Source organism: Aethalodelphis obliquidens, unplaced genomic scaffold (assembly GCF_003676395.1).
Source record: "Aethalodelphis obliquidens isolate GAN/ISIS:26980383/991018 unplaced genomic scaffold, ASM367639v1 scaffold14, whole genome shotgun sequence".
NCBI classification, from domain to species: Eukaryota; Metazoa; Chordata; class Mammalia; order Artiodactyla; family Delphinidae; genus Aethalodelphis; species Aethalodelphis obliquidens.
The window spans coordinates 35655143-35678624 of record NW_020837958.1 but is presented as its reverse complement, the minus strand read 5'-3'; the positions used below and the strand labels follow the sequence as shown (position 1 = coordinate 35678624).

Here is a 23482-nt window from a genome sequence, read left to right as displayed (position 1 = left end):
TCAAAGATCAACTGTTTGTGGTTTGCAAGTATTTTCTGCCATTCTGTGGATTATCTTTTTACTTTCTTGCTGATGTCCTTTGAAGTACACATGTAATTTGATTTTGAAATAATGTCCTCTATACTTTTTTGCTGTTGCTTGAGCTGAAGGTAATTCTTTTTGCATATGAGTTATCTTCTTTTCATGTTGCAAGACAATTGTAAAGTAGTCTTTTTTTCTTCTCAGAAAATTGATCTTTAAGGAAGTTTGTAAGCTTGAATATATCCCTTCACAGCCTAGGAACATCATGCTTTTGTGGCACACATTTTCTGGTAAAGAATGGCTGACTGGATTAGATGTATGTTTAGAAACCTCACCTTAATTGTACACATTTCGTCTGACTTCATAAGATCTGAAATTTGTTTTCACTTTAAAGTGAATAAATAACTATTTCAAAGTGTAAGTAAATATTTAGACAACAGTTCATCCTACTCCCAGAAACCTTGCTGCATATGATGCTCCACTGAATTCATCACCATTAATTTGTGGGTATATTTTGTGTATCTTTTGTGTAGCTTTTCTATATCTATATCTGTCCACCCATTCTTCTCTTCGTTTATAAAGGGTAAATTACGTGGTTATTTGTTGTGTCTGGGAATCTTGAGTGAGTTCTCACATTCAGGTTTTTGTTTTAACTTTATATTTTTAAATTTTATACTTAGAGAAAATTTGCAAAAATAGTTCCCATTGCTCTTCACCCAACTTTTTCTAATGTTAACATATTAGATAGCCATGCCGCAATTCTCAAAACCAGGAAATTAATATTGATATGATACTATTAACTAATCTACAGACCCCTTTCACATTTGATAAGATTTCCCACTAATGTCCTTTGTTGTTTGGTCCCTGATCCAGTCCAGAATCCCACGTTGCATTTAGTTATCATGTCTCGTTAGTCACTTTCGTTTTTTAAAGTGTTGTCAATTTTTAATGTTGATCCTAATATGCAATTCAAGGAACTCTTCTTAAAAACTTGTTACCATTTAGAAAATATCCTATTTTAAGATTTACAGGAGTATCTTTAGATATCCAGATTATTACCCTGAGAGCAGGATATTTCTCAATCTATGTTGTATTGTTCATTTAGAACCTTTCCAGAGAGGTTCTTTCACTATAATAGTTTTATATTAATGTTTTATAGTTATATTAATGTAACTGTTTATATAAATAGTTTTGTAACAAAAAACGTTTAATAAGCTAAGGAATAAAATTAACCACTCTTCCCATTACTTAAACACCATTGATGTTAAGATTTGGCATAATTGCTTTCTAAACAAATGATGTAAAAGGACTAAAAAAATGTACCCAGTGATTTTTGATAGTAACGTTCGAGAATAAGAAAATGGATGTGGATCTTGTGGTTCAAAATTCCAGAATAAATGTATGTTTTGACATCAGTAGTCATTTTTAAAACTTGTGTATCTATTTGGCATTTGAGATGATTGTATTTGGAACTTTATTTTTACAGAAAAAGATCTACAAAGATCAGATGGAATATATGTTGCAGAATCATGTATTCCCTCTCTTCAGCAGTGAACTAGGCTACATGAGAGCGAGGGTATGTTTTAAAGCTGTATTGATTTATACATTTATGTCTTGTAATGAATAACTGCTTGTGTGGACTTTTATATGGAAACTTTTAAATGTTCACTTTAAAGCCATGTTTTATTCTAGACTTTCGTATAAGTCTTTAAATGGCTGCTCATAATGTGTGCATAGTTTTCATCTGTGTCTGATAGCAGTGTCTGTCTGTGTTTTGCATTCAGGTCTTGCTATCCACACAAACATCATGTAGCCAAAGAGTAAGTTGGGATCATAGTACTGGTCGAGTGTTGTGTCTTTGGACATATCTACCACTGGCCAGCCTCCAAATTCCCACACATAGCACTTTGACACTAGAGATATTGTCACATGGTGGAATTTAATGTAAGATACCTATAGTAACTCACTGCATTTTTATTTAAAAAAAGGCTTGCTGGGTCCTTCACTATTTTTGTGAAGTGAAGTTCAAAAGTGACCAGAACCTGCAAACAGCCCTAGAGCTGACACGAAGATGTCTGATTGATGATAGGGAAATGCCTGTTAAAGTGGAAGCTGCCATTGCACTTCAAGTGCTGATCAGCAATCAAGAGAAAGGTAAAGGATTTATATCTCAAAAATAGTGCAATGTGCTTACGCATAATTGTACAAGGCATAATCGTAGAAACGTGATACATTGTCTTCCTTTTTATTTGAAACGATTTCTTGTTTACTCTTTGGTATATATTGTGTCAGGTTTTAAGGAGTTTTAGCTGTTTTGGCCAAAAGTTTTTTTCTCTGTCTCTTACAGCTAAAGAATACATCACACCATTCATCAGACCTGTCATGCAGGCTCTTCTTCATATTATAAGAGAAACAGAAAATGATGATCTTACCAATGTAATTCAGAAAATGATCTGCGAGTATAGTGAAGAAGTTACTCCTATTGCAGTAGAAATGACACAACATTTGGTATGTTATTTGAACCAGTCATTTATGCATTACTTAGATTACAGTATTTTCACAGAGCTTCTGTATGTATGTCAGGCACCATTCTAAGCCCTTGATATATATTTTAACTCATTTAATTCCCACACAATCCTATGAGGAATATTCCTATACTGAGAGAATATGTGAGGTATAAGAAGTTTAAGTAATTTGCCCAAATTAGGAGGGGTGGGTCTGGGATTCACACCTGAGCTGTATGCCTCTACAGTGCAGAGCTGTTTACTTGTACTCACATTGCATCATGACTGCCTTGTTTGTGTGGTTTCCTGGAATGCTTTGGACCAACTGAAAGATAGAGATAATCGTTATAAATAGATTTTTAAAGTGAAATTTGTGTAAATAGTTATTTCGTAGTTGACCTTTGTCTATTGTACATAGCCCTGAACTTCTGAGAATTAACAACATAAATTATTTAAGGGTAATAGAAAATATGGACATGTATCCAACAATTATCCATTCATATTCTCTATACAATGGTTTACTTGGTGCAGTTTGTATTCTTGCTAAATACTGAGGTTTGAAGAATCTAACTCTTGGTATTTGCTGTGCATATTTTTAACAGCTGATTTTGAAGTGGGTAAAGACATTTGGATAAATATAGTAGTGTTCATTAAAAGTATATTGCATTATAAAAAGCTGATTATTATGATTCCTCATAACTAATGACTTTGCTCAGTTGCTCAGTATTTTTCAAAATGATTGAATTCAATGGCAACAAAAACCTTGATGACTAGTATTTGGGCGTTGTCAAATGTTAGCCAGTAATTTAAATAAAAATATTCATAATATTAAGCACTTTCTATGCCTTGCCCACAGTATCTATGGAGATGTCAGGAAAAAGAGGTCAAGTAATCTGTTTAAGGTGACCTAGTAAGTGGCAGAGCAGTACCATTGATTATAGAGCCCAAGCTCTTAAGTAATATTAGTTGATTTGGAAATGCTGATCGGTTGTGCTGTCCCAGTGAGAACATTTTAAAAATTAAAAGTTTTAGACAAAAACGTGTTTATACTGCTTTAATGGCAAACCTTAATTACATTCTCTTGAATGTAGGCAATGACATTTAATCAAGTAATCCAGACTGGGCCAGATGAAGAAGGAAGTGATGACAAAGCAGTTACTGCTATGGGAATCCTGAATACCATCGACACACTTCTTAGTGTAGTTGAAGATCATAAAGAAGTAAGAAAACGATCCAGTGTTGTAAAGGTTTTAGGGAATTTCAAGCCAACTGTTCTATGCTTTTTGGAGGGCTCTGACTTACCTATTCTCTGGTCATCTTCTCACATACCTTGATTTTGCTATCTATTAACTAGTACCCTTGTGTAGGTACCTTACAGATATTTTAGAAGGAATAGGAAGGAGGTATTTGTATCACCGTATCTTTACCCTCAAGGCTCTGGGTTTTGGCTCCCTCTTAGGATTACCTTTTCAGATCCAAAATTATGGTGATTCCTAGGAAAACATATTCTTCCTGGTTTTCCTTATTAATAAAATTTTTTTTAGTCAGGGTATATAACATATACCACCTTAACCGTTTTTAGGTGTACATTTCAGTGGTATTAAGTACATTCACGTTGTGCAACCATCACCATCATCTTCCTAGTTTTCTTCTTTTACTATTGTCTTTTGGAAAGGTAAGCAAATTGTAATCATGAATATTAAAAGTGGAATTATTTAAAACATACAGAAAAGAGTAAAAAAACATAGAAAACTAACCAGTACCCCTTACCCACCACCTAAATTTATTAGATTTTTAACGTTCCGTGGTATATCCTTAGACTTCCAGTAAGAATAATTTTCAGATAATGTAATTGAAACCATTAGGGCACCACTTCTTAATCTCATTTCCCTACTTCCTTCCCTTAGAAGTAAGCATTGTTCTAAATTTGGTGTTTATAATTACAATGCAGATATTTAAATCCATAAATCATGTTTTCAGATTATCTACAAACTGCCTTTTGCAACCTGAGAGTTTCAGTAAACTTTCAGATTTTTTTTGTAGATTATAATTGGAGATAGCTAGAAGCCATGAGGAATCCTATAGCTACCTTATGGTTAACAAATCAATTGCTTACTATATTTGAAGAGTTGAAGATGTATTGAGTATATGTATTCGAAATGGATATCCTGCTTCTATATCTGATTAGTAAATTTTTGTGTGTGTGTGTGTGTGGTACGCGGGCCTCTCACTGTTGTGGCCTCTCCCGTTGTGGAGCACAGGCTCTGGACGCGCAGGCTCAGCGGCCATGGCTCACAGGCCCAGCCGCTCTGTGGCATGTGGGATCTTCCCGGACCGGGGCACGAACCCGTGTCCCCGCATCGGCAGGCGGACTCTCAACCACTGCGCCACCAGGGAAGCCCCTGATTAGTAAATTTTATCTCATTTCCTCTCCCCCACTTTTTAAACATTCTGATGACTTCCAGGGATTTGGGATCCAATTGAGGACCATACTGACAAAAGGGGAGTGTGTATTTTCTGTCTATCTTGTATGACTTGGGGGCCTAGCTCACTGTTATATAAAATGGAGGTGGCTTAAAAATTATTGGGAGTGGTAGGAATAATGCCTTATTTTAAATAATTTTTCAGTAAGCTACTGATTTACATCTCAATTACACTCTGTTATATCTGGCCTGAATTAATCTATGTTTACACACAAAAAGATTTTAGTCTCTGCAGAATGATGTGGCTCCTTTATTTTCATACTTACCTGCATTTTTCCAGGAAATTTTTTTTTTCCTTTACTTTATAGGTAAACTATGCATGTTCTTTCTTCGTCTCATTGTAATGGTGTTTCATTAAATTTCATACCTATATTGATTCATAATTTCATAATATGAGTCATTTCGAAACAGGTTTAAAATATTAATTTGTTCACAATATTGACTTTACATTGAAATGCATTGAATTATTATACATTATTTAATAATTCATTCAGTGTGCTACAATTCCATATGATTTTTTTCTTCTCTTTTAGATAACCCAGCAGCTTGAAGGAATCTGCTTACAGGTCATTGGAACTGTTTTACAACAGCATGTCTTAGGTATATATCTCTGATTGTGTTAAGAATACACTACTATTTCATATGAGCAAGCATTGTCCTAATGACTCAGTATTCTCTTTTAGAATTCTACGAGGAGATCTTCTCTTTAGCACATAGTTTGACATGTCAACAAGTGTCTCCACAGATGTGGCAGCTACTACCTCTGGTATTTGAGGTTTTTCAGCAAGATGGCTTTGATTACTTTACAGGTAAGTCAAGTCATCATAGAAATACTAAGGATTCCTCCCCATTTGTATTCAATTTTAGTGTATCACTTGAATACAAACTTTTGAATATTCTAAGTGTTTTGTTGTTTGGATAAGTTATCAGTAGCAATTAGTGCTCAAAGATGACCCATTATACATTTTGATTTAGTTATCACTTGAGATTTTTTTCTTTAACACAGATTCTTACCTTCTGCCCCCGTCAGTCTTCTTTGTATAATCTTTTAACTGCTAAATATGAAGGAATGCACTTTAATAATAGCCTCATTTTTATGTTTAATTATAAGTGAATAATTAAAAGTGAACTTCAGGGACAGAACATTCAGACTTGCTTTTTTTGTTCTGAGATTTTTTTCAGAAACACAGCATATATGTTAGTAATGATACTTAACTGATGCTTTTTTTATTAATACAGATATGATGCCTCTGCTTCATAATTATGTAACAGTTGATACAGACACACTTCTGTCTGATACCAAGTACCTTGAAATGATATACAGTATGTGCAAAAAGGTAGGTAAGCATGTGAGGCTGGTGCTATAAAAAGTACAAAATTGTGAAGAGACGTGGTACCACATTATGGTGAACATATTATACGGGTCTGACAGAATAAGAGCTTTAAGAGTTATAAACTGAAAATGGCTTTGATTTCTAGATCTCTCAGTAATGGCTTTGACAAGTATTTGTTTTATGTCTGCCCTCTGACATTTAATTGGAGTTATAAATGTTTGGGTTTTGGGTTTTTTAAATAAATATATTTATTTATTTATGGCTGTATTGGGTCTTCTTTGCTGCGTGTGGGCTTTCTCTAGTTGGGGCGAACTGGGGCTACTCTTTGTTGCAGTGCGCGGGCTTCTTATTGCGGTGGCTTCTCTTGTTGTGGAGCACGAGCTCTAGGCGCACAGGCTTCAGTAATTGTGGCTCGCGGGCTCTAGAGTGCAGGCTCAGTAGTTGTGGCGCCCGGGGCCAGTTGCTCTGTGGCATGTGGAATCTTCCCGGACCAGGGCTCGAACCCGTGTCCCCTGCACTGGCAGGTGGATTCTTAACCACTGTGCCACCAGGGAAGTCCCAACACCAGGCATTTAAAAAATGATTTCGCTTTATGAAGTTTTTAGATGTGTTTGTCCTCATCGATGTCATTCCTGTCTGAACACTTAGTCACAAAATAATCTTCTAGTTATGTTATTATTTATTGCCAAATTATATTGTTTATGTTAATACTCTGGAAACAGAGATGTCTATACCATCTACTTTCCTATTCCAAAACCCTTATCCTTAACCCTTACATTCCTCTAGTGCTAATGAGCACATCAAGTCCATGCTTTTATTTCTTGTCTGGAAACAGCCTTTGCCATCAACAGATTGCCTCTACTTCCTGCTCATCTCACTCTCCATTGTCAGTATGTTTTTAGACATAGTGGTTGTCAACTTGCTATGGTCCAGAATGGCACTACATGGGATGTGCTTTGATTATGTAGACCAGTATTACAGACGAATAACTCCAAATCCTACGGGTGCTTTAGACTATAGTCTGTACAATGACTATTGCAGTCACTCATATTAATTAGAATACCTTAAATACTTCAGCAGCTATAGACCGATTCAAGGTTTTGTGACGCCTCCTTGCAGTTTATATTTTGTATTGATCAGGTTCTTACAGGAGTTGCAGGAGAAGATGCAGAATGTCATGCAGCAAAATTGTTAGAGGTCATCATTCTGCAGTGCAAAGGGCGTGGCATTGACCAGGTCAGTGAAGCTATTAATGATTCGTGTTGGAGGATTCAGAGAGGGAATCTTTCCCTTCGCTTTTTCATTTTGGGCATTTGTTCTATATATTTTGTATGTTGTTTATTATGACACCTAGATAACATGTTAAAATCGTTCTTTTAAAATTTAACCAATACTTAATAATGATTGTATATTTAATATGTATGGAAATATGACTGGCAAGTTTTATGGCTACTTGTTATGCAAGGTAAGTTTTGACAAGATTTTTTTTTAAGTATATTGTGAGAGTATTGTTTGCCACACTATCACTTTGCAATAAGATAGATTTAGTCATTAAATTTCCATGGTCAGTTTCAACGGGACTTTGAAAATCCATCTTTATTGAGACATAGTTGAAAGATAACGTTGTATAAGTTTAAGGTATACGGTGTGATGAGTTGATAAATGTTTATATTACAAAATGATTACCACAATAAGGTCAGTCAGTAGGGATATTTTGAATCCAATATTGCTATTGTGGTGGGGCTCTAATAGCTCAGTGAGGACCAATTTTTCTCTAAAATTGGATTTCCCACTGAATTGGCTTAACAGTAAAAATTGGATCATTTAATGGAAGGGGGGTTAGTTGAGGCAACAAGAAAGTTAATATGGGTGGGTAGTTAACGGCTGCTTTACTTACAGTTTTGGAATGTTTCGCTGTCTTTCTCTACAGTGTATTCCCTTATTTGTGGAAGCAGCTTTAGAGAGACTGACAAGAGAGGTGAAGACAAGTGAACTTCGAACAATGTGCCTGCAAGTTGCCATTGCAGCTTTGTATTATAATCCACACCTACTTCTCAACACCTTAGAAAATCTTCGCTTCCCTAATAATGTTGAACCAGTTACAAATCATTTTATTACACAGTGGCTTAATGATGTTGATTGTTTCTTGGGGTAAGTGACATATATTGGATCTTTATTTACTTTGTAAGGAACTCTGCAAAATCTTTTTTAAAGGAAAATAAGGAAATATTTTATTTTATTTTTTAGGCTTCACGACAGAAAGATGTGTGTTCTGGGCCTATGTGCTCTTATTGATATGGAACAAATACCACAAGTTTTAAATCAGGTTTCTGGACAGATTTTGCCAGCTTTTATTCTTTTATTTAATGGATTAAAAAGAGCATATGCCTGCCATGCAGAACACGAGAATGACAGTGATGATGATGATGAAGCTGAAGATGATGATGAAACGGGTAAGGGATTTGCAATGGAGAAAGCCAGTCTTATTACCCAGTTAGAAATATCACTGGACTTGTTCTTTTAGCCCTTCTCCTAAAGAAATGTGGGATCATAGCCAAATGCTTTCATGTTCATTCATTCATAGAACTAGAGTGTAAGGTCCATGAAGGCAGGAACTTTCAGCTGTATCACCATTATGTAAAGCAGTTCTAGGCGTATATAGTTCCAGTGTTGGCAGGTTTTTTGTGTGTGTGCTTTTATATATATATATATATGTATATATATATAGATAGATAGATATAATTTATTTATTTTTGGCTGTGTTGCATCTTTGTTGCTGCACGTGGGCTTTCTCTAGTTGCGATGAGTGGGGGCTACTCTTTGTTACAGTGCACAGGCTTCTCATTGCAGTGGCTTCTTTTGCTGCGGAGCACGGGCTTTAGGTGTGCGGGCTCAGTAGTTGTGGCTCACGGGCTCTAGAGCGCACAGGCTCAGTAGTTGTGGCACATGGGATTAGTTGCTCCACAACATGTGGGATCTTCCTGGACCAGAGATCGAACCCGTATCCCCTGCACTGGCAGGCGGATTCTCAACCCCTGCACCACCAGGGAAGCCCTGTTGGCAGGTTTTTAGTGTTGGTAAACATCTGTCTATTAGTGCGAAAATCTAGCTATATCTACACTGTAAAATTAAGTTAATTAGATGTTGGCTAATACATTTCACCTGTAAGACAGTATAGACTACAAGAATATAAACTGATAGGATGTTGTTTAAAAGAAATTATTGTAAAGGTTTCAAAATATAACACTTGCCATTTTTGTCTTTTATCATTTACTATCTTAGCCAGCTAGGCTTTAAAAAAAAAAAATCTCATAAAAGGTATTCTGTGGATATAATAAACTATTCTACTGTACTGTTGGTATTTGATTTGGTATATACCATAAGTCTCAGCACACCAAGTGCTGGTTCTCATATTATGCAGTCCTTTTTCAGACTTCTAGTACTAACAGTTGTGGTGAGTTTTCTTAGATTTCTATGAGAATTTTTTTTCTGTTTATTGCTGAACATGTATTTAAACACCAATTCCTGGAACTCTTCCTTGAATTTATTCAGTTGTGATTTGTAATTCACCAACAATGATCACTGTCACTGAGTTACAGTAACAGAATATTCCAGTGTTAACAAGAGCACCTTTTTATGACTTGGCAGAGGAACTGGGGAGTGATGAAGATGATATTGATGAAGATGGACAAGAATATTTGGAGATCCTGGCTAAGCAAGCAGGCGAAGATGGAGATGATGAAGACTGGGAAGAAGATGACGCTGAAGAAACTGCCTTGGAAGGCTATTCCACGATCATTGATGATGAAGATAACCCTGTTGATGAGTATCAGATATTTAAAGCTATATTTCAAAGTAAGTTAACTTGTTATATGTAATTCAGATAGCTCCGTATGATCCATTTTCCTGAATCGATTTGTTCTTATTTACGTCTGCCCCTTAAAGAAGGGGTTTTGGATATATCAAACCCAAACTAAAATGTGATTTAGGATTGTTAGGCAGAGTAACCAAAGTTACTTCTACTGTTGCCTTAGAGATTCAGTGTATTTTCCTCATCCTATTATTTTGCTTTTATTTAGATTGTCATTTTGAAATATGCACGTCATAGGAAAATTGTATAGTTCAAAAAGTTTATACAACGAGTTTGTTTTTCCTACTTCTAATTTCTCACCTCCCAGCTTTCCCCAGAAATATCTACTGTTATGTCTGTTTCTTATGTTTATGTATTTGTGTATCTTTTTTTTCCCCCTGGCTAAACCCATGCTTACCTGTCTGAGAATTTGACCATTTATATAACATTTATGGTCTTGGAATCTCTATTCTTTTCTCCTGTTTCACAGTGTGTGGCTACGGAATACTAAGTGCCAGTTTTTGTTTTTTACATCTGTGTTCTTTAACCCAACTTAAGAAATTAGAATTGGCACTATATTTGAACATCCTTTCCCTCCAGAGTTAACTACTGTGCTATTTTATCATTCCTATGCATTATGAACGTTGATGTAGAATAAATTCTCTGATAACCAAAGCATTAATCTTCCAAGCCCATGACAAAGCAATTGTGATGCAAGCTTACAGAAACACAAGGAATTGTTTCTGAGCTACATGGCAGGCTGTAAGGATTGATTGAAGTGCCAAGAACTTACTGACTGGCTTTTGTCCATGACTTTGTATTTTGTATACTTAAACACATGTTAATCCCTAAAGGATGGTTTATTATAGAAGGCTCATCCACAGTAAATGCAATAAAGTAGAAGTAGAAAATCATGTTATAGAGAACATTTTTAACTAAATACTGCAGAGCACCTTTCTGTGGAAAGACAGTACATATATCTAAGAAAGTGTTTTTTTGAATAAGCAATGCAGAATAAGCAATGCAAAAAAAAATAAGTTGCTTTAACTCTTAATCTTTTAAGGGGTTTGGATTAACTTTATTTCTAGTTTCCCTAGTTTGTTACTTATTATATAACAATTGGATTAGGCTCTAAATCCTTATTTACTAGAGATAAGAATTATGACTATGATTAGATTTTTGAGGCATAATGCTAAACCAGAATTTTTTTTCCCCCTGTATCTTTTTTTCACAAGTAATTTAAAATACCTTAGATTATTATTGGGAGAATATAAACTAGATCAGAATTTCAGTATTGGAGGTGGAGTAGAGGGAATAGAACAGAAAAGAACTACCAGGACTCTCTTATTGCCCTTTTTTCCCTTGTTTTCTTTTTGATAGCTATACAAAATCGTAATCCCGTGTGGTATCAGGCTCTGACTCATGGTCTTAATGAAGAACAAAGAAAACAGTTACAGGATATAGCAACTCTAGCTGATCAAAGAAGAGCAGCCCATGGTATGTTAATTGACCTCAACCCCTCTTTTTTTTTTTAATATTTATTTTTTAATTTGGCTGCACCAGGTCTTAGTTGCGGCATCGGAATCTTTAGTTGCAGCAGGCAAACTCTTGGGATCTAGTTCCCTGACCAGGGATCGAACCTGAGCCCCCTGCACTGGGAGCACAGAGTCTTAGCCACTGGACCACCAGGGAAGTCCCAACCTCAACCCCTCTTTAATGCAATTAATGACTTTGATACAGCTTTAAAATTTAAATTAAGTGATTTAAAATTACATAAAAGCTACAGTTGTTGGAGGTGATAAGAAATTCATTCCAATCTGTAGAAATGAAAAAAGGAATTTTGGTTTTGGCCATAATTTACTGATTTTAAGTATAGTTGAAGACTACTTTCAGTGTGCAGTAGCTTTGATAAGGTCGCTAAATCTCATGGGGCTGGTTTGATAGTAGAAAATTCCATTAAAATTGTGAATTTTAAAGTTATGAAAACTGCAATTTTTTTTGAAAACTGCAATTTTAAAAAACTATATTAAAGACATATCATTTCTTTTCATCGTTAAACATTTCAGTATGCCTTTCAATACAGGATGTTTCAGATAATACACAGCCTAGTAGTTTTCTAGAGGTCTTAATACTGCGTCAGACTAGTTTTATATTCAAAGAGATTCCTCCTTATAAAAAAGGCACAGCTTTCTAAAGTATTTAATTTGAATTTGCCTGCATTAGATTCATTAGCTGTAATTACCTTTGGAGATTGGATCCTTCTGATTTAGTATTTGACTCAAAATAGAGTAAAGATTTTTCTTTTTAAACAATGCAAAGTGAAAGTTGGCTAAGAAGTCTGTAGCATACAAGAGAGTTCGTCTTCTCTACATAATATACTCTTTCTTCTATACATTTGGAGGGAGAACAGAGGCCAAAGTTTGGAACTTCCTGGCTAGTACTGGTGGTTAAGCTATTGTTAATGTCTGTCAATTCCTTCTTTTCTCCAAAGCAGTAAGGTGATCGAATGCTCTATTAAACATTCACATATTTGTTTTTCTAGAATCCAAAATGATTGAGAAGCATGGAGGATACAAATTCAGTGCTCCAGTTGTGCCAAGTTCTTTCAATTTTGGAGGCCCGGCACCAGGGATGAATTGAGTTACCACTTTCCTGCAGTGTGATTGTAGTGAAGAGCTTGTGTTCCTCCTAGTAGCGGTTCCAGAACTGGTTCATGTTATCCACTCTAAACTAATTGATGAATAGATGGACAAAAAAAAACCCAGGAGGTGGGACCTGATCATGCAACTTGGCACTGAAAATGAATCCAGAGGAATTTTGGCGGGGGAGGGAGGTAACCTGGGGGGCAGGGAGTATTTTCTTTATTTTTTGAAGAAAGTAAGATTCTGACTGAAAGTTCAAGTGACACTGTGGAAATCTGCAACAAGAGGGGATGTCATGAAGGCAGCTTTTCTTTTTCCGAGGAAAAAATAGGCATGGGCTACAGGACTATTTAAAATGTCTCATTTACAGTATAAGCTCAGAGGTAGATGTAATTTTTACACCTATGAGTATTTGTCCGATTTCTGTCTCTTCCTCACCATTGGGTATCTATTCTTTATATGTAAATAAGATAAGGTAATCGATAGCCTTATTCAATCTTCATCATTTTCATCATCAAAGATTGTTCCTATGTAGATTATTGGACATTTATTGTAGCACTACATAACTGATTAAAAAAAAATCTGTAAATGAATTAGCACTTTCATATTGAAACAAGCCTGCTAGCCTATGTATAAAATAGCAAAATGTTTGCTGTTTATAAAAAGATGGGATGTAATGGGGTGGGGGGAAGGGGTAATTTCAAGTTATTAATTTAAAAATGAATTAGCAATTTTGTACCTGGTGACTTTGTGGTGCACTCACCTCTGATAGTGACTTGAATTCGGTATGTTAAAAGGGGTTAGTGATATTTCATTGCTGCTAAAAATGGCAACTCCCTCTGTGTCCTGTTTTTTCTTAAAGCTCTCAGTGTACAAGTGGATATTTGGATACAAGACCTTACTGTAACAAATAGGAAAGATGATATTTGAAGCATGTAAATTGGATATAAAGTTCTACTCTTAAAGAGTTGATAAAAGAGTATGGCTAAACATCTATATATGCAGTCTATTAAAAGAACTTAATTCGGCTTTTATGTCTTCATTTGATTGCAGTTTTTTCCTAATTATAAATTTTTTCCTCATTGATCTGTTTTTATGCTATACCTAGAAAGAACACAAAATGTACACTTTTAAAATTGACATTTAACACCTGCCCACCTCCCTTTTCCCATCTCCTCTCCCCCTCTTGTTGATGGTGGTATCTGGTCTTAGATAGGCTGAAGGCACAGGGTTCCCTCCAAAAACCACTATTGATACCACTGCAGAAACAGGCCAGCAACAAGACAATGTAGAGAGGTTGGCTTGCTTCCCTCTCTTCTAACTGCATGTTCAAAAATAAGCTTTTATTGATATTAAACATCTGTCAGAAGAGTCATACATTGGTTTATTTTTTATATACATTATACACACAATATTTCAAATTGAAAGCAACATCTCAATGGATTCAAGACTATTAAGTGCTGTTGTCAAAACAGACCAGAAAATTTATAACTGTAAAAATGAAACATGCACACATTATTTAAAATGCATAATGAAGAAAACCCATTGGTGTTGTGTTTTTCTTGTATGCCAGTAATTAAGCCACTACTGTTGGCACTGTTTGGTTTTCTATTTTAACACTGAAGGAGTGAAAGTATTTCCTATATTTATGAATTTACTATGAAAATCTTGGCAAAAAAAGAAAAAAAAATGTCTGTCTAAAATGTGTGGGTGAAAACTGTTAATCAAGTGTGTTCCTAATTTGTTTCCCCCCAAGTTGGACACCATCTGTAAACCCTAGGTTGCTTCAGGGGATTTCACTATTATATAAAATCAGTAAAATTAAAGTGGAGTAGTTGTATATATGCAACATTGTGTACAGAGGGGAGATACTGAATAGTATTAAACATTTTCGTCTTCCTTTACCTTTTATCCCCTACCTAATATCTAGTCTACTTTTTTAAATTTCAAACTTCACTGCTCTTTGAATTGATAATTCCAATTTTCACATTGTTATTGGAAACCATATCTAATAAAGGTTTTAGTTATTCCCATGCACAGTATGGAAATTCTCGTTTGCTGAGGTTTTGTTTCAAGAAAATGTATTGGCATGTATTTGAGAACACGTTTTATTGTCTCCTCTGTCATACAGTCCAAACTAATCTACGTTTATGGATTTTTGAAATGAAAGACCTTAAAATTAAACTATATTTAATATTAAATATTGTTCAGATGGTAGTTTCTAATACATCCAATATATACCTCGATTATTTTCAGTATTTCCTTAAATATAACATCAAATTAGAGTTTCTTATAGATTATGGATCTTGATATGTGTCAGTGTTTTTAAATAAGGTTATAGGACTTTTAGATAACTTTTCGAGAGTAGTATTTATAAACTTGTAATTAGTTGCATGTAGATTTTATTTATTTATTTAACATACAGCCTTTCCCACAGTTTCACTAACCTATAACTTATTTTTTAATTTATACAAGTTAATTCTGACTTTGGGTTTCAGTATTTTGTCTTTTTTAATGGCTGACATTAGCATAAAATCTTCACTTTTTTGTAAACTTAAGCCATCCATTTTTATAAAAGCTATTCGTTTATCAGTATTAAATAAAGGATGTTAATCTATTTCTCTGCAGGTAACAGAATGGTGATTACTAATCTACACACCTTACCAAGATAGTGGCTGCTGTGTGCACCTCTAGAAGAGACCAGAGTGTAGAGCAGGGGTGGCCATACCGCAGCCCTATGGCTATGTGCTGCTATTCAGTCCCAGATGTAGTCCCTGAAGCAAGCATGAAGAAAAAGTCATTAGGAATTGTATTAATATAAACCGTGTCTTTGGGAAGATCTAGCACAATGATTTAAGCATAGTAGGCATTCCATAAGTGTTTGTAAAATGAATGACCTAAAATTACATTAAAGCATATTGGTTATAAAAATGTCAGTTCTGTTCTATATAATTTTAAATTTTGGTGAAGATTATCTGTGAATATTTATCAGTATCCCTCCTGAATTCTAGGTTTTACCCTTGATGAGGTTGGCCACCCTTGCAATAATAGCACTTCACACTTTGGTGCATGTGGTTTTTACAAAGGGAAACTAGACATCCAGCTGGAAATCCAGAATTTTATTACTATGAGAGGAATATATATATATATATATATATATATATTTTTTTTTTTTTTTTTTTTTTCTTCTTTCGGTACGCGGGCCTCTCACTGTTGTGGCCTCTCCCGTTGCGGAGCACAGGCTCCGGACGCGCAGGCCCAGCGGCCATGGCCCACGGGCCCAGCCGCTCCGAGGCATGTGGGATCCTCCCGGACCGGGGCACGAACCCGTGTCCCCTACGTCAGCAGGCGGACTCTCAACCCTTGCTCCACCAGGAAAGCCCGAGAGGAATATATTTTAAGTAACTTTTTGAGACGTAATTCCCCTTCGAGGTTTTTTAAAAGCACAGATGAGGGCTTCCCTGGTGGCGCAGTGGTTGAGAGTCCGCCTGCCGACGCAGGGGACACGGGTTCGTGCCCCGGTCCGGGAGGATCCCACATGCCTCGGAGCGGCTGGGCCCGTGGGCCATGGCCGCTGGGCCTGCGTGTCCGGAGCCTGTGCTCCGCAACGGGAGAGGCCACAACAGTGAGAGGCCTGCGTACCGCAAAAAAAAAAAAAAATAAGAAAATAATAAATAAAAGCACAGGTGATAATTCCTTTATGTATTTATAGATTCTGCTTTCATGTATAGATAGAAATTTGCCAATTACACTTGGTATTTCCTATATTTAAATGCTTCCTACCAGAGTTTTTTTAAAAAGTTTCTTTTAACATCCTTTTAATAATTCAAAATGAAATAAAAAGGAATTTCCTCAACCTGAATAAAGGCATCTACCAAAACCCTAAAGCTAATGGACTTAATGATGAAAGATTAAACACTTCCCCCTAAGATCAAGAACCATGCAAGCATGCCCACTGTTGCCGCTTCTTTAGCATTGTACATGAGGATTTAGCCAGGGCAATTAGACATCCAGATTGGAAAGGAGGAAGTAAAACTATGTTCACAGATGACATGATGTCACAGAAAACCCTAAAGAATCCATAAACACAAAGAGCTAATGACTTCTTCAAGGTTGCAAGATATAATATCAATATACCCAAATCAGTTGTATTTCTATACAGCAGCAATGAAATGAAAGTGAAATTAAGAAAATTCCATTTACAATAGCATCCCCAAAATTCTTAGGAATAAACAAAAGTGAAAAACTTACACTCTGAAAACTACAAAACACCTAAATAGAGACATCCCATGTTCATGAATTGAAAGACATACTATTGTGAAGATAGCAATACTTCCCAAGTTGATCTGCAGATTCAGTGTAATCCTTGTAAAAGCTACCTTTTTTGCTGGAATTGACAAACATTCTAAAATCTGTATGGAAATACAAGGGACTCAGAATAGTCAAAACAATCTTTAAAGCAAACATGATTGTACTAGTAAGGATACTTTTTTTTCTTTCTTTTTTGGCTGCATTTCGCGGCTTGTGGGATCTTAGTTCCCTTACCAGGGACTGAACCTGTGCCCTCTGCAGTGAAAGTGCAGAGTCCTAACCACTGGACCACCAGGGAATTCTCAAGGATAAATACCTTATACTGACCAAAGGAATAAATAAGAGAGTCCAGAAATAAACCCTTAAATTTATGGTCAATTGATTTTCAGCAAGGGTCCCAAAACCAATGTAGGAAAGAATCTTTTTAAAAATGGCTCTGAAAAAAAAAAAAAAAAAAAAATGGCTCTGAGACAGCTGGGTATCTACATGTAAGAACATGAAGTTGGACCCTTAACACTATATACAAAATAATTCAAAGTGGTTTCAAGATTTAAATATAAGATCTCAAAGTCTTAGAAAAAATACAGGTGTAAATCGTGACTGAATTAGGTAATGGTTTTTGGATATAACACCACAGGACAAGCAACAAGCACCACAGGACAGGCCCGTGTACCGCAAAAAAATAAAAAAATAAAATAAAAAACAGATGACTTGGACTTCATCAAAACTTACAACTTTGTGCTTTAAAGGACACTTTTCCAGAAAGTGAAAAGACCCCAGAGAATGGGAGAAAATATCTGTTAATCTTGAGTATATACAGAAGTCTTAGAACTCAACAACACAAAAACCCCATTTAAAAACAGTAAAGAACCCAAGTAGACGTTTCTCCAAAGAAATAAATGGCCAGTATCATAGGAAAAAATGCTTAACATCACTAGTCATTAGGAAAATGCAAATCAGAATTCATGATGCGATATTTCATACATACTAGCATGTCTATAATCAAGAAGGTGCACAATTACAAGTATTGGTGAGGAAGAAGAGAAATTGAAACCCTCATAGTGTTGATACGATGTAAAATGCTTATCTGTTGTGTAAAAGTTTGGCAGTTCCTCAAAAGGTAGAAAATAGTGTCACCTAGCAATTCCACTCCCAGATGATGCATATATCTGAGAGAAATCAAACATATGTCCACACAAGAACTTGTACACAGTTGTTCATACTAGCATTACTATAGCCAAAAGGAGGAAACGGCCCAAACAGCCATCAGTTGATGAATGGATAAACAAAATGTGGTATATCCAAATAATCAGATATTTGGCAATAAGGAATGAAGTACAATTACATGCTACATGTGGATAGGCCTTGAAAACAAAGTGAAAGAAGTCAGTCACAGGATTTCATTTACATGAAAGATCTATAATTAGCAAATCAATAGGTTAGGGAACACTGGGCAGGGGTGGGGAGGGAGGAGGGAATGGAGAGTGAGTGCTATTGGGCATAGGGTTTCTGTTGGGCATGATGAAAGTGTTTTCCATTAGATAATGGTGATGGTTGAACAGCTTTGTGAATATACTAAAAAGTACTTAAGTGTATGTACACTTTAAAATGATGAATTTTATGATATATGAGATTACAAACTTTGTTTTTGCTGTACGCCGGCCTCTCACTGTTGTGGCCTCTCCCGTTGCGGAGCACAGGCTCCGGACGCGCAGGCTCAGCGGCCATGGCTCCCGGGCCCAGCCGCTCCGCGGCACGTGGGATCCTCCCGGATCGGTGCACGAACCCGTGTCCCCTACATCGGCAGGCGGACTCTCAACCACTGCACCACCAGGGAAGCCCGAATTTTATGATATATGACTATCTCAATTTTCAGTTTTCTTAAGCCTCAAATTTGTTCAAAGTTCTCTAAAAAGTAACATAAAATGTTTATTTATTAAATACAAATTAAGATCTAGCTATCCCCTTATTATAGGGAAAGTATTCTTCCCCCCAATACTTTGTTTTGCTACCAGCTGCTCATTTGTTTTTTAAATCCCATCACCCTATCAAATAGCCCTAGCTGGTGCGAGTTTGGGTGGGTAGCAGGAGGAATCTTCAGGAGCTTTAGATTGATAACATTTTGTAAATTGAGTTTACTCTTCTCTTAGTTTCCCACTAAAATAAACCTAACACACATTAACCACAACTAGTAACCTTGGAGCTCACTTACTGGGTGATATTTTCAAAGATGTAATGAATGAATGGGGTTAACACGTGGTCCAGGGGTAGAGTTGGTAAAATGAAAAATTGCACACACTGGAGTCACTATAGATAGCTTGAAATGAGGAGAATCATGCAATTAGCCACTAACAAAACATTACCAGTTGTATTATACCTATGTCTATGTCAGCATATATACTGAGAACTATATATCTGAGATTGGAAAGGAACATTTTAAGTAACTTCCTCATACACTTCCAAAAGTATGTTCTAATTAAGCTCTGATTAATGCTTTCGGTGTGGAAGCTGATTAACTGAATGAGTTTATTCTACAGACCAAGGACTCTTAATTCTGGGTCCAGGAGTCCTATGAAACTGCAGTCTTTTAGTATATTTTTCATAGCTTTCATCTGAATCTCAAAGGAGTTGTCAAAGTGCTTAAGAACCACTGCTGTTGACCATTAAAGTGAGGACTGGAGAGAGATGGGCTAACATTTATTAAGCACTTGAAAAGTATCTCTGATAAGCACTGTGCTACATTTATCTACATTCTCACATATCCTCCCAGTCACACTGTGAAATAAGTGTTTCTACTTTACAAATGGGGCTACAGTTTGTAAGACAAGTGACACTCTAACAGCCACAACTTCCAATGGAGAGAGTTGGTTCTAAATTCTTTAGTGTTTTCAGAAAAGAAAAAACAGAAGAGAAATAAGTTTTTTAAAAAAAGAAAAATTCTTCAGTGTTTAAACAAAAGCTACAAATTCATAATAAAAATTTATTATAAACCTATATGAAAATAATTTGATAACTCAAAATCACCTTCTCCTAGACATAATTACTTTTAAGAGTTGAACGCATTATTTCTACGTTTTTTTTTTTTTTTTTTTCTCGGGCGCATCGTGCGGCTTGTGGGATGTTAGTTCCCCAACCAGTGATTGAACCCGAGCCCTTGGCAACGAAAGCACGGAGTCCTAACCACTGGACTGCCAGGAAATTCTCTTCGTATCTTTTTTCTATACATATAATACTTTTTTGTTGTTTGTTTTTGTTTTTTTGCGGTACGCGGGCCTCTCACTGTTGTGGCCTCTCCCGTTGCGGAGCACAGGCTCCGGACGCGCAGGCTCAGCGGCCGTGGCTCACGGGCCAAGCCGCTCCGCGGCATGTGGGATCCTCCGGGACCGGGGCACGAACCTGTGTCCCCTGCGCCGGCAGGCGGACTCCCAACCACTGCGCCACCAGGGAAGCCCTATACATATAATACTTTAATGGTTATATCATTGTACAAATATACCAAAATCAACCAATTCTCCAGGAAGTTTTTAGTTACTGAAAGAAATGTTTTTAAAACCTTGATGGCAACAGTTTTTGAAGGGGGCTAGAAATAAGTTAGCCTATTTAGAAAACTGGGGAAAAGGTCCAGCTTTGTGTAAGAGCATGGACTAGTACTGATTGGCAGTGAAATGTTTTCATGCCATTAATTTGTTAACATGTAATAAGATATGAGGGATAGGAAGTGATTTAGGGAAAATGTGAAGATTCTGGATGGCCCTGAATAGTATGTACATTTGAACTCTGTTCTATATATAGTCAGTGGTAAATACTGTAACACAAACTTCCACTACCTATGACAAAATCATTATTAAGGTTTCTCCCTGAATCAGATTAGAATTATAGTATCCTATCCACCACCACCATTCAATGTTTACAACCACTCAGTAGGTCCTGGGGATAAAAAGATGTCCTGTAACTGCAAACTACGATTACAGGGTGATTTTTAACTTCCTTTTGAGATTCTGTATTACCGTGTTTTAACAGACTAGAGATTCAGGACTTAGTAATAAATGACTACATTGCATAAAAGTATTTTGATTCTTTTAATAATATTTCTGACTATAAAATACAGATATAACATCTAGAAGGTACAGAAAGTATAAATTAAAACACCTCGTTTGTCATCTGAACTCTCTGTGAAAAAGGGAAATCTATCCATTGGGTACAAGACTTGAATGAGCCAATTCCTCCAGTTTCAAGCAACCTAATCCAATTTTATGTGCCACATCTTTTATTCTTATAAGGGCATAAAATATAAAAACTACTTTAAACTTCTAAAGACTATGTATTCAAACGACACTCAACGTCCTATTTTCCTTCCAATGGCATTTGGGCACCAATTACGCAGCTATACCTTGGTTAGGGTCTGCAGCCTGCCCCTCACTCGCTACCTAAAAGAAGGTCTCGTTAAAAATCTCAAACTGGACTCGAATGTAAATCAAAACACTTTAATTATCCTCACTTACGCCATTCCATAATCACCTGAAATGCAAAGACACTAGATCAAACATCATCCAGCTCTGTCCAGCTTTTGTAAGCAGGACACAAATCTCCAGTTACAACGGGACCATCCTTCTCAATCTCTTAGTAACTCAAATCTACATTTGGAACACCAGATTTAACAAATCTTGAGTCTACACACTTTACCTCATCTTTATTCAGCCTGGTTGCCAAAGCATATGAATACATACTGAATACTCCTGAAATGACTAGTATTTCCAATGGCTCAGAAAAATTCTGGGTTGAGAGCTACAAGAAACACTACCTAAACTTCACAACTAATTTGTATCCATTCTTAATACTGGGGAGACCGAGTCAATTATTTCCTCAGCCTTTTGACTTTCCTTTAATTTGCGACACACACAAAAGGGAAAGTAAAAAAGTTAGCGACACCATTACAGACGACTTCAAAATTTGAACCTAAGGAACATGAAAGCGCAAAAGCAACCGCAGTGTCTCCCAGCAGAGTCCAAGACCACCACCCCGCTGTCGAGCTACGCCGGAGCTTCAGCTGAGGCAGGAGGCTCATCCTCCTACCAATGATGATGCCCCAGCGACTGGAAAAGCAAAGGGAGACTTGGCAGCCAGTGACAGGCATACAGCAGCTCTCGGAAAAGCAGAGCCTCCGCCCAAGACCAAAGGCCTCAGCTGGCACCGAGAGCCCCCAGGGAGCGGTGAGGCGTCCCATCCTGTCCTACCCCACCCTACCACTTCCCTCCCAACGTGACGACACTCGGCAATTGCTAGGCAAAGCCCACCCGGTCTCCAGAACGCGCTCCAGCAAGCCCACCGGGAGCGCCAAGGCCACCTCCTAGCCCCTGTGGGGAAAATGGCGCCTGTGAACCCTTCTCCCTCCCGGCTAGTCACAAGGACCAGCCTCCCTCCCTCGCTACAAAATGGCGCCTCCTGCTGGGGCCACAGACTCTGCATAATTCACTTGTCAGCGAGGCGGTGTCGCGCTGGGACGAGCGGTTCTGCCAACCAGTCAGAAGCAGAAAACTTTGTTCCGCACTTTGGGTAAGCCACTCAGGCGCTGGCTGTAAGGCCAGGCGAGGCTGACGTCAGGAAAAGGGGCGTGGATAAGGCGGTCTCCTTTCGCGTCGCCTAAATTTGAGCCAATGGCAAGCAGGAAGCGTCCAGTGAGTGACGTAATGAAAGCCCAATGGAGGCTGGGGGCGGGCTTCAGACCCACTATGCTGGTTGCGGGGCTGAGGGGCCGGGCGGCTGTTTCCTGTCCTGGTGCATGGTGGTCGGACGAAGGAATTGTTGGAAAATTTTCTCGGAGGTTCGTATATAAATGTGTTTTTACCCAGTGTGCATTATTCTCCGCCTGGCCGCCGCCCTCAGCGTGGCGGCGCGGGCCCGGTAGGGCCCGGGCTCGGACTCTGGCTCCTCAGCCTCCGCCGCAGGCCTTGCAGATCCTACGGCCGGCCGCGGTAGAGACGCCTGGGCAGAAGCGGAGTTTATTAATAACCCGCGGCCGCCACTCGGGCGGCGGAGCTTTTCTCACTGAGGACGCACCCCCCCCCCGCCCTTGTCTCTGCGCACTGCGCCCCGCCTGTTCCCCTCAGGGGACTGCCGAGGGGAGGGAGTGAAGGAGGGGAGGGTGGAGCCCTTGGGAGCCCGGCGGCGCTTCTCGGCTTGACCTCCGCGCGGAGCGAGTCCCCTGGCGCCGCCGAGGCGAAGCTCCTCCGGCTGAGACGCTGGACCCCGGTCGGCACCAGGCCCTAGCTGGGGCGCCGGCGGCAGAACTGGCTGAGGGCCCGGTCGGCATCCCGCCTGTAGATCGCACCCAGAATTT

General features: G+C 37.8%; 2 protein-coding genes and 1 non-coding gene across 9 annotated transcripts in view; all 3 read left to right on the top strand.

The window, feature by feature from the left end:
• The window catches only part of IPO7 (importin 7), a 47800-nt gene extending 32030 nt beyond the window's left edge, over positions 1-15770 (top strand). The window contains exons 13-25 of one of the 2 annotated variants that reach the window (XM_027115429.1): positions 1508-1597; positions 2010-2175; positions 2369-2529; positions 3617-3745; positions 5542-5608; positions 5692-5817; positions 6248-6345; positions 7483-7578; positions 8273-8493; positions 8590-8795; positions 9991-10197; positions 11573-11689; positions 15463-15770. In XM_027115429.1, the coding sequence (XP_026971230.1) occupies positions 1508-1597; positions 2010-2175; positions 2369-2529; positions 3617-3745; positions 5542-5608; positions 5692-5817; positions 6248-6345; positions 7483-7578; positions 8273-8493; positions 8590-8795; positions 9991-10197; positions 11573-11689; positions 15463-15506 (1728 nt within the window). In that variant the 3' untranslated portion in view covers positions 15507-15770. Of the gene's footprint in view, positions 1-1507; positions 1598-2009; positions 2176-2368; positions 2530-3616; positions 3746-5541; positions 5609-5691; positions 5818-6247; positions 6346-7482; positions 7579-8272; positions 8494-8589; positions 8796-9990; positions 10198-11572; positions 11690-12734; positions 13875-15462 lie in introns of those variants that run through there. The other variant, XM_027115427.1, reaches the window with a different exon arrangement.
• Positions 1741-1924, top strand: LOC113625252 (small nucleolar RNA SNORA23). The gene has a single exon (XR_003434591.1). It is a non-coding gene; the product is annotated as a small nucleolar RNA SNORA23 (small nucleolar RNA).
• A 7084-nt stretch (positions 15771-22854) lies between the features above and the next one.
• The window catches only part of ZNF143 (zinc finger protein 143), a 54416-nt gene continuing 53788 nt past the window's right edge, over positions 22855-23482 (top strand). For 4 of the 6 annotated variants that reach the window (XM_027115425.1, XM_027115422.1, XM_027115421.1 and 1 more), the window contains exon 1: positions 22876-22966. In XM_027115425.1, coding sequence (XP_026971226.1) covers positions 22925-22966 — 42 coding nt within the window. In that variant the 5' untranslated portion in view covers positions 22876-22924. Of the gene's footprint in view, positions 22967-23482 lie in introns of all 6 variants that reach the window. The other 2 variants (XM_027115424.1, XM_027115423.1) reach the window with 1 other exon arrangement.